Genomic DNA, 19,055 nt, shown 5'->3' with positions numbered 1-19,055 from the left:
CAATGAGGTTCCCCAGGGATTTTTGCTCGGAGAACTAACTGAACCCTCACTTACGTGTATCCTAATGACGTCATCGCCAGGGCCTCATCTGCCCTTGCTATGCCTCTCTCGGTTCTTTGGCTCGGAGTCGGTGCGTAGCGTTGTTTCTGGCACTCGGCTTCTCTAAGCTTAGCCAAAATGGCGGCACCCTTCTCGTAGTATGAGACAAGCTTCCACCATCCATCTGCAGGTGTCTTTTTCAGAAAATAAAGTTTTTCCACCAAAAAAAGAGAGACAGTCTTCCCAAGACCTTCTACCATCTTGTATACCCCATCAGAAAGACACAGGAGCTTCCCACCTTACATCTGAGGCTTCCGTGATACCAGGGGACTTACCGAACGATCGGCAGAGCTTATTGGACAAACTCTAGTAGTGCCCCTTCGATGTCTCAACGTGCGTAGGCCCTGATCTTTGTTGGGCCATTTTTGGTATCAATACCCTAAGAGCAAGAGGATAGATTTATGTCTCTCTCTTGCTTGTTGACAACAGTTCGCTGTTTTAGTATTGATAATTCCAAAGGTTGTACCTAAATAAGAGTGACACTTCATACCATCGTTCGACCAAGTTCGACCTTTATCACTCTATATATAACTCTTTTTCAATTCAGTGCACAGATCTTTTAGACCGGCGCCGGGGGAGGCCAGCCTGCGACGTTATATTTGTGCAGATAAATCTGGTAAAAGTACAGTGTATGCGCTGCGACAAAGGAACTACGATTCAATCAGGGTACACCAACCCCGAGCGTCAAAAAAAGAAAGTTAAGAAAGAAGAGTAAAAAGCGCCTTTACAGCGAACGTCATGGCTCCGTCATCCGATGAGCCAAGTGTTACTGAGCGGGATAAGCTCTTAAAAGGTGAGTTCTACATGCTAACTCAAAATGTCACATTGCTGTAGAGTGTTTAGTTGACTTCAAAGAATCGTATGTGCATGTTGGCCGTTAACATAAACCACTCTCCATCTAGGTTATCTTAGAAAAGGACGGATTGGGCATGAACTCGGCAGAACGATGTCGACTGCTGGTTCGTCTCTGTCCGTAGAGTAATCGTACGCCTCTCTCTTTTACTTGACGTTTGGTGAAAGGTTGAAGCTCCGGCGGTGTGTACAGGCGTCCGAGGAACGTGTGGGTGAGGAATGGGTATCGATCCTCCCCCATTCATGCTTCGCTGCTATAGCAGGCGATACACAGTGGTTTGCAAATGGTTGCGTGATCTATATTAGATTGTGATGGCAATCCTGTCATCAAGTTTGGTGACGTTCGTGGCCACTAGAAAGAATCGCCTTCTTAGAGAATATACCTAATATACTATAGAAAAATAAACCCGTTTGCCGCAAATTAATATATAATCATGTTGGACCATGTGGTCGACCTTTAAGGTGGCCTAGGACATACATAATTTACAGCTTTAGTACGGAACTGAAAAAAGCTTACCTTGGATAAAAACGCCATTGCGTTCCCTAAATAGAAAAGGTGAAGGGAGCATTTGGTGCAGTGGTTCGATCGCGACAAGTGGTTGGCCCAAACTTCTACAAAGATGGGTAGGACTCTACTACAATTTTGACTTAGTAAATAGATCTTTAGAGAAAACATTGAAACGTCCAGAAGGCTAACCGTCAAGATATAGTTTTTAAGACTAAATGTACATATTTTTTTAAGATCAATAAACATACAGGAGTTCATCCTGAAGCTCCGTCTTGATGTGCAACCTACAGGTCCCCACGTCATGAGCTATCATTAAAGCGGCAAATGTAAGGTCTTTAAGCGTAGGTGGACCCGGAGGTCTAGCTTTTAGACATGACCAATAAAGGAGTATCTTTGTATATCTTATCCTCGTATGTAAGCTTTATACGTTAATTAGCCTACTATTAATTATTTTGTCAATTTAAGTATCTAACTGAATGCTCGAAAGAACCGGCCCTTAGAATTAAAACAGATGCAGTCACCCTAAGCGTCAAGTAAATCCATGACGTTCAGTAGTCGACGTTCAGTTTCTGACATTCAATTTTTTGTATATAAAATTGTATATAAATTCAGTTTTAGGGACATTTTTAGAAATATTCATAAATTTTCATTGCTCATTTACGCATCGATGCATATTAAATCAGTGCATTCATTACACAGGCCTAAAGAAGTGTTAGTGATTTAAAACAACAACACCCGGAAGTTCGATAGATTGAAGTAGAGAATCACTTATTAAATGTTTTTTTTTTGTCACAATTGGCGAAGCTCACCAAGTGTACTGATTCGATGAAAACTATCGGTGGGCAGTTTGCTCTCGACATTGGGCTGAAAATCAAAGCTAAAACTAGCAAGGATTATACAGGTTCGATTGTGTCGCAGCAATCGTGCACTGAGACAGTTTTGCAAGAATATATTTCGCAAATCTATCCTATTTGCGTTGAATATTCCGTTCCTTAGAACAAAAAGGTCATCAATATATTATTAGAGTGTAATTAAAAGGTCATAATAATGAAAAGACTTGAATATGAGCGGGATACTGGACTGACAGGCGTCAACCTATGCAACCAAAACAATATTATATGTTTAATTTCGTTATAGCTTTGTTATGGAGTGCTCAGTAAATTCGTAGATGAAAATGGCCAAACGAATGCTGGTCGTTTTCAGTTCGTACTTATAAATTGATCCTTACTTCCGGTTCAGCCATTCAGCCAATGGCCACCTTATTTTAACAGATTTCCCTACCGGTGTCAGTGTTGCTGGATCAGTAGCGGATGTCCTTGAATCAAGTATCAGTTGATATATTGACTCTATTGCTGAAGCGTGCGTGGATCAAGCCGTGTTTGAGCTGAACATTGAATGCAACATTCATTATTAATATGTCTCACAGTAATATCGTTACGTTCCCGCAGGTCTGCTCATTTGAAAACGGCATGCGAGCTAAGTATAGATTTTTTTACACGATGGCTGGTTAGCAAAGACATTGACTTAACTTCGCATAGAAGATTTGAAGACATTTTAATCAGTTCCTTTATCTACTCGAAGGGTTCTCAAAAAGATGTTCGAGCTGCGTTCGGAAGGGCAAAGCAGGCGAAAGGCCAGTCATTTAGTTGGGATGACATTTTCAAACTGTCATACAGTATTTGAATTACGCGAATAAGCTCTTAGTCTTGTCGACCAGCTTTGAAGCATCTATTTTTAAAGTAAAGAGCTCGCAACAGTAAAGATGGCGATTCTTGTAATTTTTGTCTCTGTTACATTTATCAAGCGTTGTTATTATTCATTCATGCTAAACCCCCAGCAGTAAAATCTGTGCCTCTTTCTAAGCAAAACAATCGTAAGTGCCATTTTTTCACTGAGAGAAATTTTGAAAATCTTTAGGATTTGTTATCCTTCGTCGATAATTAGCCTGGAGTGCCTCACAGCTTCTGTCTCTGAAGTCTCTTGGATACCAACACGGAAGTAGTGAGGTGCGCGCTCAACTTCGCAGACACGCAAACTCTAAACGTATGTCTCTCCGACACTATTGGTATATCTCGTCATCCCTATCATTTCTGTCATAATCAAGTCCTTTTGTACTGAATTCACAATTAAGTCTTTGAAACATCTGTGGTGTTCTCCTGCCCGTTTGCCTCTTCTCTATTCGTGTGCTTTCTTAGGCTGTTCGAAATCGTTTGATTTATTTTTTGTAAACATATTGCAGTTTCATGTATGCTAAACAGCATTAAATATCGAGCTTGGACAGCACGGATGGATGTTTAAATTAAAAAAAAAAAAACAACTGAATTGCTGAAATCAAAGAACTATTTAAATCACGAACGGTTTTCATCTCAGAAGATCAAAGGGTGTTTTGCTAAACCTAGTAATACCACTTCAGAACTTGAGGATGCATTTCGCACCGGTTGGCCAGTAAAAACCGCTCGAAGGCAATCTTAACGGTAGACGACCGGTAAACAGCTCGTGAACTAACGAACAGTATGAACTCTGCCCATGATACTTCTGCAAACATTGTTCTACGGGATTTACACAAAAATTAGGAGTCTGGATATTGCATGAACCGAGCGAAGAACCTGAGTAATACGTGTGTGAATAGAGAAAGAAATGTTTTTAAAGCTGGGTGTAAAGCTCAACTAACACGAATCTTTGTTATTTTTCAATATCTCACTTGCTGTGTTTGCAGCAGACAATGACGTGAACAACTTTTACACGGACCTTTCACCGCTGACGACAAATAGTGCCTACGTTAATGTATAAACATATGGAGCTTTTTGAGTGGCCACTTAATGGCATATGTATTTCATATTTTTGTGGCACGGGGTTCGGACGTGCCTATAAACTGCTGGTGCTTTTACCGCTTCCAAGCCATCTTTTCGATCTAATCGCCGTCATAGTATATCACAGTCTAGTAACTCACTCCGAGCCTCCGTAGTTGTCTTCTACTTCATTAGTCCACCGTAATCGTTACGGCTTTCTTTTATTCCTTTTTTACGCTGTTACGTTGAAACAAAGGCTATAGCTACGGTTTCGGCCCAGGTTTTTTTTCGATTTAGGGCGTAATCCTTTAAAGTGAATGGACTCTGTAGGTGTTGAGATTTCTCTTTCTAATACAGCTGATTCGGTATCGTTAGTTACGATAATCTAACATTGCTAGGAATTAACAGGTTGACGCCTCGTCGTCAACTTCTTTTTTTGCTACATGTTAGATGCAATATATCGTCATTTACTATTGCTAATTTTGTACCTCTACATTCGTTTTGCAATCGTGTTTACGTATCCGTTAATTTCGTCTGCCCTCCATTGAAATCAAATGTCGAATCTCGTGCCACCTGTAATCCGTCGCTATTGACTATGTCATACTTGCCACGCTCCTAAGATGGCCCTGTCCTCGCCTTCTGTCGCAAATCCTGCCACCCTAGTCAATGCTAATAGTATTCCAGTTTATGCTAGTAGCATAACTTTCTTGGACAGAGGATGGTAATCGAACATTTGAAGAAACGCCGCGTCAGCCTTCAAAATGAAGACCCGCTTAAATCTAACTACCAGATGGCAGTGTGTCCGCCAGTAGCGCGTGTAGTAGTTTTAGTACAACCTGAGCAAAACACGAGTTACAATGGGCAGCAGCTATGGCCGCGCGTTCTCCGGCGCCCTCACCCTCGGCCGAACGCAGATCTGTTCTAATAACACAGTTGCCAAAGTACTGACTGCGTCGTGATAGGAACTGTTATGACTGGGTTAACACTGAATGAGATCAGCAAGGCATGAAGTAATTACCTGAAGGTTTCTAAGGTGCTTGAGGGTAGCTACGCCCAAGAAAGGGTTGACTGGCAGTCCTTCGATCTTGTCATGTAAGGTTTCATTGCCTGCAAAATAATATCGTATTTTACCTATATACAGTTAAGAGGTTTTTATCCAAACGGACGTATATCGTAAGGCGAGCATGTTTAGACGCAGGCTTAGCTCAGGTAATATATACAAGCACGTTATGCTTTAGCCTACTTTTTACTCTCTCTACAAGCATCTGTCGATGAAATGCCTACTCTCGACTGAGTGAGCATTCGTGTGTTGAAAACCCTGTAGGTCTGAGCAAGAGAGCTGTGGGCGCATGCGTGAAACCTGCCTTTTTGACAATGACGCCAAGCGGAAGATGTGGTAATGGAAAAAAGCTTCCGAAAGCATTGGCAGTGGCAATTATGATGGTGCTAATATAGCTGGTACTTACTTAAGCCGGGCACATCCCGACACAAAGCAACTGTAGAGTGAAGAAAGCGACAAGATCGGGTGTCATATAGATCGGCCTAACTCGTAAAGGGCCCACGTGACCTTCTGAAGCCTTCGAAACCTTCATTCTGCGTCTGCTTGTGTATCTTCTGTTCGCTTTCATTCTAACACATTTAAGTCACATCAGCTAACCTATAAGACAAACGGACATTCGTGACCCTCAGTGGTTCAAACGAAAGAACGAAGACATCGAAAAAGTAGTATCTACACATGCTTAGCTGTATACATGTCTGTATGTACATGCAAGTAAATGTACATCTAAAAAGTACTAGTGTGACGAGGTACCCTATTTACTGAGAAAAATGTTAGCCCAGTGATTTCCATTAGACGTCTTCTGACCTTCGCTTTACTGATTACGCACGAAGAAGTCTCCGTAGGTGAAAACAATTATGTTGTACGTTATTTAATCATATTTGATGTAAACGAGACAAAATGCACGTGATTGATCAATAAATTGACTCGCTCAACGATTTATGCGGGCCATAGCGTTATAGTACCATCCCTCTCCATTCTTGGTGCGACGTTGAAACCCGAACCGGTTCCGAGTTGCCCACTACTACATGAAACCTGAGCGACAGTGCCCAGCTGTTCAGGAAATCAGTGTCTATTATAGGATTTCTAGATTAGCTATATGGTCGACGATTTTTTGGCAGCGGCTGCCGTCGAGGGCAAGGTTTGTAAGCAGCTGAAGGCCATCGATACTTACTAAGTGAGAGTTTAGTTGTGACATTGTTAGCGGCTGCTTTCGGAGTGCAGTGTGGGAGTAAAGTCAGAAATTCGTAGCTTGTTTCTCTTAAAACCACGATACTCTAATTGATACTATCATGCTACCGATTAGCATCAGTTATCGATCAGTCGCTAACATTACTTATGATGCCTTTAATTTCCAAATGGCGATCGAATGCTGAATGTATCGACATGTGCGTATCTGCGACCCGTACCCTTCGACCGATGACGTCCAGTTGTGCGTTATCAAATAACAGACAACAGTGAATTGCTATAGAGAAAACAATTGTACTTTTCCGTCAGGATAGGATTAAAGTGGTGTATTTTTTGTGCAGTGGTGAACAATGACTGTCTCACCAAATCGCAGAGCGCCTTTGGCTGTTCCGGAAACCACTTTAGATAGAGGTTTGTGAAACTTCAGCCGTTTCTTAAATAAAATTAGGAGAGCCAATCTGAGGCCTAGACCCTTTTTGTGCTGATCGCCACGTTTTCAAAAACCTACAAGAAGAGGGCATTGTAATTAAGGAAACGAAATCTCTTGAAAACTCTTTTGCTCTAATATTTGTTTCAAAAGCTAATTGACTATTTGTCAGTTTAATAAAACGATCTCGAATATTTAATTTCGGCACAAAATTCCTTAGAAGTTATGTATTTACACGCCAGCAACAACTTGAAACACATAGGCTTAGATAGCTAAAGTAAACTAACCAGTTTTCACTCATTAGTTTGCTGCCTTCACGTACAGCATACCACGGTTGATATCATGTTGTTTACGTGACTTGACATGTATTGTACTTTCATTGGACCACCTTACTTATTGGACCATCAGAGCCCTATTTTTATTGCATACAACAAACTGAAAATATGTTCTAGTCAATCAACTACTCATGAAGTATGGGCACTTCACTAAACCCAGAAATGGAATTGATTGGTTTTGATTTATTGGCAATAACCTCCATAAGATATTTTTGTCTTGCCTGCTTTGGTGCCCACAATGGAAGACATGACTAGAGATGTAGCCAAAAATCGAAGGAAAAACCGAACTTTTATTGCACCTTTTAGTTATGAGCTTCTGTACACGAGCTAGTTATTCAAGGTGGGTTATTTAGAATAAGTTCAATTTCTGTCATCCTTCCAAATGTAAGAATATGGCATACTGGTCTTGTATATCTGGGAGCTGTACCTGACAGGTTGTGGCCTAAAAGGCCATATTTGGCTACGTCTGATCGCGGAGATGTGTCAGGTCCTATGACCTCACGATGCCGCGGGTAATTTCAGGAAATAAATATTATAAAGAGATATCCATGGCACATATGATGGTCGCAGTGACCTGAGCTTATGCTCTTGTCGCAATATTTTTAGACTTGGCTGGATGATTCCCTAAAAAAGCGTCCATGGTAGTAGGATCAATATGTCCGTCTGAGCCTTTTGTCGTCGTGAATAGATTAGGCATAATTACATAGTACACATCACTATATTATGTATATTATCTGTTCACAAAGTAAATTAAAGGCCGTGCCATAACAGAGTTTAGACCTAAAATGATTTTCTGAGTCGATGGTAAACTAATTTCAAAGTAATCTTTGTACGTATTTCAGAAGGGTCTACGCTCATTGTTTAGTAATGATCCGGCTCTAGATACTTGACTGATTGATCCGATGTTACCTATCAATTGATAGGTGTTACCTCTTTAGTCATCGTCTGCAAATTAAATGCATTTGTGCACTATTTTGACCCTCCAGCTGCGATTATGGAGCACTCACATTTTTCGCATCCATCCGAGGGCTTTTTGTATATGCTTTCTGCAGTCAGCACCGCCTTTGCCGGTAAATGGAACACTCTTCGCCTTATTATTCCACTCTATAAGAGCTATAATCTATTAACAGATGTTCGCGAACGACTGAAGCACAATCATATTCCGAAAAAGCATTACTATGTAGCTTCATATGAATACCGTATTGTTTACGCGGGTCTCCCCTTACCAGTAATATCTATACATGTAGATAGAAAGAGAAAAGTAATATAAAAGCTGATAATATAATTGTTGTTGTCAGGAATCATCGAACTATGACTTGAGCTCTATATAGAGATATAAATGGGTGAAGCACAGTCAAGACTTTTTCAGCGACTTCAATATGACTTCGCTAAGTAGCGATGTGAACTTGAAATTATCAATTAATAAGAAATATTTATGTAACAATTCCACGTAAAAAGCAAAATACGGTCATAGTATCAAATTGAAAATAATCATAATTTAATTTATGTTACTCGAGAGCGTAAACCGCTGGGAGCAGTAGCTCGCCATATGAACTGCCTATCGAGTTAGCTATGGTAGCTAGTTTTTGTGACTGTATGCACAGCAGATTAATAAGTGTGTATAAATAAATATTTTTTTACTCTGTTATCTTTTAATGTTAAGACACGATTTGTTGTTCTTTTATTAAGTGCATTTTCGCAAAATGATTTTCTTAGGACAAGCTGAATACAATATGTTACGAGTGCTTAAATGTGTCAGAAACTAAAACGCTATTTCGGTATGATTTTATAAATGTCTTTGTTTAGCAGCACTTGATTGTCCGGAAGAGATGTGTGTCGAGGATCCTTCGAATCATTGTAGAAAGTATAGTATATAAAAGTATTCCTCGGTCATTTTCAGGGCCATCGTTTGTCATGGTTGATGAAAACACAGAACCATAATCTCTGTTTTAGCGCACATCTCTACGTCGGTTTGCTAAAAAATTAATCTTTTCAAAAATAGTTTGCCATGACATGCGTCCGTATGCATCCCAATATTTGCTACCGAGACGTCGTGTATGTTTGGTTGTTTATGGAACGCGTCCAAAAGAATCTCGCTGAGCAATTTACTTTGGTATGGAAATACTATCTTGGCAATCTCCACTGCGATAAGAGGGATACAAATTCAGTTGACGTGTCCCTATGTAGATCGTTCGAGCGGCTAGTGTCGTACAACACGTATGATACTCTTAAGCATCTATTAGATTAAGGTCTGATCTTGAAACCACTTTATTCTAAAATGTGGAGCTATAAATAAGAGTACGTCTGTTTTCTCTGTAAATTGTAATAGAAAAATTAGACCTTTAGGAGGGATTGCTAAGCGAGCGATTATCACGGTTAATTTACACATGATTTATTAGAGTTCTGCGACTTTTCCTGATCATCAAGCATTTTTTGCTCTTTTTTTTTTTTTAAGTACATTGGGTGCTGGCAGAATATGCCCACTAATATTCTTTTCGACCTGGCAAGCAGAACCTGTCTACCGGGATTTTCGTTATATCTTTTTGATGTGTTCAATTCGAATAAAAAAATTTGCCTAGTATTCAAATCAATTGTACAAATGCTTTTGTATAGTTGTAACCTGCAGTACGACAAATGTGTGCAAGGAAGTGAAAATCGGACGCAACACAATTGAGAAAAATGCATATCACTAATTATTAATTTCTATTGGAGTACAATTGGCTAAAGGTGGTGGTTTTCGAAATGTGCTAAGAGACATTGCTTACCAAAGTGCCTATAATAATTAACGTATTGCGTGAACAGTTTAACTGTTAGAGTATTATTATTTATACTGGGAAAAATCCTGAGATCTGGTAGTATTTTTACAAACTTTCATTTCTAGGAACGTAGCCATTGTTTATGGGCGAAACAATTCGCACGATATTAGCAGGGTCGACAATCAAGGTCCTTGTAAGGTTGACAAATATAATCGCTCGTGTTTTTTGTTCCTCTTATATGGAAAAATACATAACACCTCTATGTCCGTTACATGCAGGTAGCTAAATCCGTATACTTTTCGCATGCTTTGTTTTGACGATCTAGGCATTCGAAGCAATGTTTTACCTAATCTAAAAGTGTCATTCCTAACGGTCATGTTTACTCGCTCTAACCACCGTTCACGACAATTATAGCTTCAACGCTTTGGATATATAACTGCTAAAATATTACATCAAAACGAACCTTCTTCCCCATAGTTAGTATGCCTATGTGTTTCACCTTTCCTCTGACGCCTTTCTCTTATCCGCAGTAGATGCTTAGAAAATACCGCCCGCCATTTTGTTTCGTGGTTGCTCGTCGCTTAACTGCAGTTGCTGTTGTGACGCGGATTGGATCCTGGACGAAACGAAGGACTTGTCGCAGAGGCCTTCGTTGCTCGCCATATGCCGGGCAGGATGTGAAAGTATGACGAGTGTTGTCCACCTTGTTCGTATCGCAGTCTATGCAGGCTGAAAATGCCACTTTCAAGGAGCATCTCTATCATTTCGATAGAGATGCTCCTCGAAAGTTACATGGCTTGTAAGCAACAGGGTCAGTGGGCACGTGAAGCTCTCGTGTTCGTATTCATGTCGCTGATTAGGGCCGGCGCTAGGATCAGAATTGTTTTAATTGAATCGAAGCTCACCGTTGCGATTTTCACATTACGGCTCGTTCGCGCACGGTTTCTGTTGGCATGAGTTCGCTTAACTTTTCAGTAGGTTGGCACTTCTGAGATTCCGCGGGAGTTACTGCGCTAGAAGCTGTGAATGATTGCGGCTTATTCTTGAAGATTCCAGGGCGCTGCGTTCTCTTCGGAAGCTTACACGTCGACTTCTTCATAGTTGCTTTTTCCCAGATCGGGCTGGTGCATAGCATGATGCTTTTTGCTAAGGCAGCGTCATCCCTTACCTGAGACCCCTTAGTCCCTGAGAGCGGGCATCGAAGGTTGGTTTCTGCTTGATCGGCTTATTCTGTCTTATAGTGAACGTGCGTTATGTCAGCGAGTGTCTCGTCAAAAATAACTTCTACATATTTGTTTTTTTTTGGATAGCCTGACCTCATAGCCGCCCGATTCGGTGTGCGATCCTAGCCGGCGCCTTTGTCTATTCAGCAGCATCGCTTTTGTTTTTCTTAGAATCAGGTTAAGCCCTCAAAACCCTATCCAGGAGAAGGTGTCCACGAAGGCTGCATTTGCCATTCGTTTCAGCTGGGCTCCCGGTTGCTAAAGAGAAGCGCTAGATCGTCATTAAGGGCATGCCCAAGGGGTGAGGTAAGTGTAGCACGCAAGATTCCTTTAGGTGGGTCTGAGGACTAAATCTTGCGGGACTCCTGGCTTGACGACTCAGTAGCTATGATCCTATTATTCGCTGGAACCTGCTTCTGCTGTAACTGTGATTTAGAGTGATCGTATAAAACTGTGGTCTCGGCGAGTGTTCGTTTAGCGCGTAGAGGCAGATGGCTAATCTTCACTCAAAGCTGGAATACGATGTATATGTTGTTTCTCTACTATAAATAGCAGAATTCTTGGTAGGACTGTCGTAAACGAAGCTTAACAACTGGCGCTGTATCTGACGTTGTAGAGCGACGCTGATATTCTCTATTATTCTGATATTTTTTCTTGAGAGGGACACATGTCAATGTAGTGGACCATTCGGGTCTATGATGCTGCCTGTTCTGGCAGATCGCGTAATTTCCTGGCCGTTGCGCTAGAGATTCCGGGAATACGCCTTATCTGTTAGCCTGTCTAATGGAGAAATCCGAATAAACAAATGTCACCAGTTAGCCTTAGCAGACTTATGATTATTTAATATATTGCATATATATAGAATTAGTTAAGTCAGCGACGACGTTCTATGTGCAGTAAAAGGTTAACGTTGTTTCGATAATGACAGACAGACAATCAATGGCCCGAATGCAACAGTTCCGTCGAAAATTGAAGAGAGATCAGTTCATCTTAAAAATGATATATGAAGATAAGATAAAACTGTACTGTGTTTGAACAACAAGTAGATATCCCGTTTTAAGCTGGTCAGAAACAAACATTTTTAAATGTGTGTATTTTTTATAAATTGTCGGAAGAGGATATACGTTTCTGTTTTACGGACGCCAACCGAATTTCAATGGTCGAGCGTATTCGTAGTGAGATCTGCTAAGTTTAGCTTTTGCTGAAGACGAGTTTATTTCTAATTTTTTTTAACGTTTTGCGGAAGAGATTTTTTTAGCATAATAGTAGCTTCTAAATCATTTCAGCCTTATTTGGTAAATGTATATATATATATTTTTTGCAATTGTGATTAATTATACGGTCAGGATATGTCCGAAATTGACAATCTGGGCACAGCTGGAAGGCGCGATGCTTCTTTCTGTTACATTCGCAGACGCAGTGGCTAAGGCGCGTTCGCCAAACTACTATCTTCATGGTCAAGCAATTGACGAAATATTGTTCGGCCACCGTACCACGGCTACACGGATTTAGTCGGACGCCGATTTATGTTACGCATCGATTAGACTAGATTTAAAATATATTAGAAGCTGTTGTAAATATAAATATATATAATGCGAACTTTTAGATATACCGTTTAATTTACTGTCTAGCAAGGACTCAAGATCTCAAACTCTAAAGACGTCTTTTCGATATAACCGAAACCCCGCTCATAGGTCTGGAGAAAAGATGGTTCAAGCGACGATCACGGATAAATTTTCCTAGCGTGAATTGAGTTAGTAGTAATAAAATTGTAACATTATGTAAAACAACGATTGATTCAAGGTGAGTGACAAGAGTCGACAACGGCGGAGCTCATAGGCTACACGAAGCAATCATTCTAATAAAATCGTATTTGAACGTTTTTTAAATTGCAGATGATGCTGGTCCTTCTAAAGAGGGCGCCGACGGAGGTTCCGGTGAAGAAAAAGATACGGGCGTCAGACTTGAGCGTAACCTAGGACTTATGAGTGGAGTCGCTATGATTGTCGGCACTATGATTGGTTGGTAGTCTTTATCGATAGACGAGCGTATCTACGTACGTATAGCAGAAAATTTGCTTCAAACGATTAATCTCAAAAAAATAAAAACGAGCTATATAATGTTTTTTCACCCTTTTGCAAGATTTTAATTGCTTTGCAGAAAAAAAGTACTATCGTGAAACACGGACCTGTAAGACAAGTATGTATTTTATCCAAGCGCTTAGACAGTGATCGCCTTAGCTGCTTCACGATCATTTATTTCTACATAAATAATCATGCATGTGGAAAGCAAGAAATTTACCATAAAGCTAAAGCTAATTTTTACCACTTGAAAGATAATGCCCGTTGTTAAAAATAGAAATCCTGATATTTCACTGCTTAAAATAGAAAATTTAAAATTCAAAATGGGTGTCCACAGTACTAACCAGTAGGATCGGTGGGCTTTGACGGCATCAGCTTTAAACCTGGGTCTTAAGTACGTGGTTTAGAAGCCACGAATTGTAACTCAAGCCTTACCATCGACGTAGTTTACACCCCTATGTGATTTAACAAGGAAATTCAAACGTGTTAACCTATTAATCATATAAACATTGTTTCAATTGTATACGACGAGCGGCTTATGCTGATAACAGCTAACGACCTTTAAGCTTCTAGGTAAGTCAAAAGCGGGATAAAAACCCAATACTTAAATGCTTTAAACCATCATTGCCATCCCTATGGCGTTCCTCTGCAAAAACCTGGGTGTACCAGCCCATTTTGCAGCTACAAAAGTGTTATTTCTATTCGCGTTTTCATACGGTAAATAGCAGAGTTCAACAAGTCTCATTGAGTTCATTGTTTTCTCAATTTTGTGTTTGATATTCCAGGGTCTGGCATCTTCGTATCGCCAAAGGGAGTTTTACTCCGTTCAGGCTCAGTTGGTATGACTCTTGTAGTGTGGGCCGGCGGTGGCTTTATTTCATTGTTAGGAGCGCTTAGCTTTGCTGAATTGGGCACGTTGGTGACGAAATCTGGTGGTGATTACATCTACATTTTGGAGGCATTCCGCGGCTGTGGGGTTGTAGGGCCGGTTCCTGCTTTCTTGTACGCATGGACGACGTGCCTTCTACTCAAGCCGGCCTCGCTCGGCATCACTACACAGTCCTTCGCTAAATATATGCTGACGCCGTTTTTCCTCTACTGCGAAGATACGCCTACCATTCCCACAAAAATGCTTGCGATATGGACGATCAGTAAGTTGACGTCGGCTGATCCAAGTTCTACTATATGGAGACATTGTTTCTGTTGTTATTCTACCAGCTTAGTTTTTCTCCATAATGGAATCATGATCGATTTTTTACTCCCTATGACTGTTGTGATATCCGCGATCGGTGACTCACTTGCTCATCAACATGTATAAAAGTTAAACATACTATCTGGTTTCTTGGTTTTTTGCAGTTCTTGTAACAATTGCCAACTCCTGGAGTGTGACACTGGCCACTCGCATCCAGAATGTCTTCACGCTTGCCAAAATCTTTGCTCTGGTCTGCATTATTGCTGGCGGCCTTTGGCAGCTCGCGTTAGGTCGAACCGAATACCTCGAATCGGGCTTTGAGGGCACCTCATGGAGCTTCAGCGACATCGCCTCAGCTTTTTACTCGGCGATGTGGGCCTACGACGGATGGAATAACCTCAATCTCATCACTGAAGAACTGATTGATCCGTTCGTGTAAGTCGCTGATCATGATTGAGATTTAACAGAATGCACCAGGAAATTAGATGAAGATCTTAAGATAGTCAGGGAAAGTTAAGAGATATGCCCAAGATAAGAATGTCTACTGAGATACAAATATTCCACTATAATGACGAAGCTTATTGTATAATTTTTTCAACCTGAATTTACATAAACTTTTCGTCCTGTCGTAATAGCTTTATTTTTAACTCTGATAAGACATTTTCGCAATAAGAGGATGTGCTCAAAATAACCGTTATGCTGTATATACATATATATGTAGGGTGGTTACTCACTCAAGTTTTGTCATTTGTCTTAGAAAAGTAAGGTTTAAGAAAAAAAAAGAAAATATAACTTATTGGCATCGAACGTATCTACTTTATTTGGACTTTTCCAAGTAGTACTGTACTTAGGATATGTAAGTCAAGTTCCGTTTTCACAGAAAGGCTGCGAAGCAAAATGTATTTTCTGCAACATTTAAAATTAATCCCTATCTTTCGCCACCGTACTTTACCTTCTATGGTTCGATTGTTACGTCTGTCTACGGTCGAGTTATATTCGGTCGTAGTTATCTAACTTAACCAAAGAGCAATAACACTATCTTTTAATGTTTGCCTTAGCAATTTACTATTCAGCCATTATTTCAATGCCAAATACATGAAATCACGTAATAATTATTAACAAAAATTCGTTAGGAAGCAATTTCAGAAGACGGTCATTTGTAATCATTTTAAAAGTATGTCAGTAGTTATTAAAAAATAAAGAGAAAAAATTGAAAAAGTATTTTTTCTAAGCCTTAAAAGGATTAGAACGGCTAGGCATTCTGATGTACATTGTCATTGCTTTTTAGTTAAGCGTTGGACAAGCTATTGAATATGAAGATGAATAGATAATCTGAGATCATTTTCGGCCTAATATAGGTCGAAATATCAAATATAAGCTTTATTTTTCCTTCAAAATATAAGTGTTTCAAAAAGACTAAGTTTCAAACTTTTTGTCCGAGGAGAAAAAATTGTTTCTGCCCAGATTATGACAATTGTAGCATTCATCGAAAATCAAACCGTACCAATAGATTTCCTTTGAACCTATTAACAAAAAAAAAAAAAAACTTTATCGTTCCTGAGATAAATCAGAATCGCTTGAATAGACCGTCAGGCTACAAGGGGCAAGTCCTTTCTATATCTCAGAAATGATACAGAGGACTTGTTTACTCAAACAAAAGTAGCTTAGGCAAAATAATAATTTCTATGATAATCCTTTATAAATATGTATACTCACTTTATTATCTGATTAATCTGAACAGGAATCTGCCACGCGCAATTATAATTGGTATTCCACTGGTGACAACTTGTTACGTCTTCACGAACTTATCCTACCTCACCGTTTTATCTAGAACCGAGTTCCTCGCTTCAGAGGCCGTCGCTGTGGTAGGTCCCTCCAAAAAGCTTCTCAATTCTATTTTCTCTATATTCTCTATTTTCTCGCACAGATGAATACGATCAGAAAGGAGAAGCGATCTAGCCCAAAATAAAGAACTGACATTTCGCACTTCGTTACGATACGTTTTCGATAAAGGGTAAATATTTTAATTCGGCTAATTAACTATTAACATAGTAACGCTAATATATAGACTATAAATTGAACGCTCGACTGTAACCTCAATGGGTTCAATATTCGACTCTCCTGTTGTGCTTCATTGTGAACATTAAGCGTTTCGGCAACCATGTGTTTGGATCGCTCGCAGCCGTTATCTCATTATTTGTCGCTGCCTCGACATTTGGATCGGCTAACGGATCGACCTTCGCTGCAGCGAGGATTTCATTCACTGCCGCCCGTGAAGGTCATCAGTTGAAGTTTTTCAGCTATGCACATGTGACTAACCTCACGCCCATGCCAGCTCTCATCTTGAACGTAAGCATAGCCCTCACACATATGTAATACGATTAGTGGTTATTTATATTGCCATATATATATATATATATATATATATATATATATATATATATATAATGACAACAGGCCTAGTTGGATAAGCGTTATATACTTGAAAAACGTGCATGAAGAAGATATCAGTTTGACTTCAAACAATTTGCTACGAAAATTGGTGGGCGACCGTCATCTACTACAGAGATTGAAATCAAATAAATCCACTGGTAATAAACGTTTTTATCTGATATTGCCAACCCCATTAGAGTAAATGCTTGCTAAAGACGCCTTAACGTCCAGGTCTGTTTCGAAGCTTACCCTCTCGTTGAATTATCAAGCGCTAGTAATTCTTTTGTTGATACTAGCAATTAAAAAAATTATTAATTCTGTTAAAAAATAAACGTATCAAAACTGCATTCTTTAACCCTCCTCAGGCTGTACTCGGCATTCTCATGGTGGTATGCGCAGATATCGGCCAGCTGATCGATTTTTTCGGATTTGCAGCGTGGATGTTTTATGGAATCGCCACTTTTACTGTGATCAGTATGCGTTTCACGAAGAAAGACGACCCACGCCCATACAAAGTACGTGTTCTCTAAAGAAAACCTTTGTCCTTATATAGAAACTTCGAAGTTATCCGTACGACCAATTTGTGGACAGCTGATCCGAAGGTCTGTCCTTTAACACGAACGTTCAGAACATTTCTTTGTTAATAAACTTCTCCCGCTTTAGCCGTAGCGAGTTCGTCTAGGACACAAAATACTTTTCCACACAGATGTTTTCCATGACACCGTGGACAATTTGCCAACGGCTCGCCGTTAGTTTCATCATTAGTATATAAGTCAAGTGGGATGCAAGGGTGAAGACCACGTAAAGCTTTTTCTTTCGATTTAGCGATTATTATTGTCGTTGTCAACACTGGCGCTGTTATTTTTGTGGCTGTTTATAGGTACCAATCTGTATTCCGGTGCTAGTGTGCATAGTCGCAGTTTACCTCGTAGTGGCCCCAATCGTGATGAATCCTCAGATGGAATATGTGTACGCAAGCGTATTTATCCTATCAGGCATCCTGTTCTATGTGCCATTCGTGCACTTCAAATGTCGACCAGCCATCGCTGGTGAGTTATCGTTCAACAAGTTATAGCATAACTGAAGGCTATATTGTCTGACATTGAATCAATGAAAATAGACAGCGTTCACTGAATGAAAAGTGTCGTATGGTGTCGAACTTCAGTAAAAGTAAACGCGCTCACATGGTAGCAGACTTTTTAAAAGCAGCCCGAACAAAAAAAAACACGTTCAGGAAAATTATTTTTATATAAACCTTGTCTCGCTAGGGCTTGCAAGGTGCTTATAAAAAGCTCCATCGAAAATGGCTTAACGTCTCGAGAAAAGTGAGTTGAGCGGATTCTGCTTTCCCTTCCCTTTCGAACTGTCCGGGACCAAAAGCAAAACCTCAACGAGAATGTTTTTTTGACTAGCTTGAACATGTTCATAATATAACTTTTCTGTTTTTGCAGCACACTTCACGAAGTTTGGCCAGATTATTCTAAACGTTGTGCCAACAATTAGCCCAGAAGAGGAAGGGAAACTCATCACTGAAACGAGTAACTTGTAATTGAGTTAGTAATTAACTGTATAATCATCAGATAAAGCACAAGGCGATCATCTATTGATCAGTTACAAAGGATGATTATCATTGTTATACAGTGATAATAGAAAAATATTAGCTAAGGGAACAAACTTGTTCCCATAGTTATGGTTCACTTCGCAAAAAAGGAAAAGCACCTGATAGAATGTGGTAAGCTTATTAGTTTGATGATGATCGAAGGATGAACTTAGAGTCCGATTGTTAAGTTGTTTATGATCGATGATTTCATGACATGTACATTAAGTATGTTACTTCCGCGAAGAAACACGACGCAAATACAGCGAATCGAGCTGTTTTTGCCTGTAAGATAATCTGTACGGTAAAGATTGCCGAAACAAACACACTTATAATCACCAGGATCTGTTCAGAGAACACAAGCGGGATTGTGACGTTTAGCAACGATGAACTATGTAGATCAGATCCTACAAATCTAATATCAATCGTGACTTTGGAGGGCCGAAGGCGGAGATAGCGCCCTAGGAACTGAACCGCAATAAATATCAAATAAAAAAAACACTTAGATTGACCTTTAA

At 39.9% G+C, this 19,055-nt stretch overlaps 1 protein-coding gene across 22 annotated transcripts; it reads left to right on the top strand.

Annotated features, from left to right (window-relative positions):
- Positions 1-104: 104 nt before the first annotated feature.
- Positions 105-19,055, top strand: LOC111249563 (b(0,+)-type amino acid transporter 1-like). Of its 22 annotated transcripts, none has more exons than XM_086988351.1 (11): positions 105-432; positions 647-892; positions 13,130-13,255; positions 13,395-13,433; positions 14,101-14,466; positions 14,672-14,942; positions 16,249-16,372; positions 16,656-16,856; positions 17,306-17,455; positions 17,821-17,989; positions 18,392-19,055. In XM_086988351.1, exons 2-11 carry the CDS (start codon positions 838-840, stop codon positions 18,487-18,489), a joined length of 1,599 nt encoding a protein of 532 aa, XP_086844477.1. In that variant the 5' UTR covers positions 105-432; positions 647-837; the 3' UTR covers positions 18,490-19,055. The 22 variants fall into 22 exon arrangements, with proteins under 22 accessions (XP_086844477.1, XP_022659309.1, XP_086844480.1 ...); XM_086988350.1 differs by lacking the exons at positions 105-432; positions 647-892 and adding exons at positions 6,028-6,146; positions 6,736-6,904; XM_086988349.1 differs by lacking the exons at positions 105-432; positions 647-892 and adding exons at positions 6,205-6,446; positions 6,736-6,904.

The sequence above is a fragment of the Varroa destructor genome, unplaced genomic scaffold, assembly GCF_002443255.2.
Source record: "Varroa destructor unplaced genomic scaffold, Vdes_3.0 BEIS01000004.1, whole genome shotgun sequence".
NCBI classification, from domain to species: Eukaryota; Metazoa; Arthropoda; class Arachnida; order Mesostigmata; family Varroidae; genus Varroa; species Varroa destructor.
This window is presented reverse-complemented; position numbering and strand designations above follow the sequence as displayed.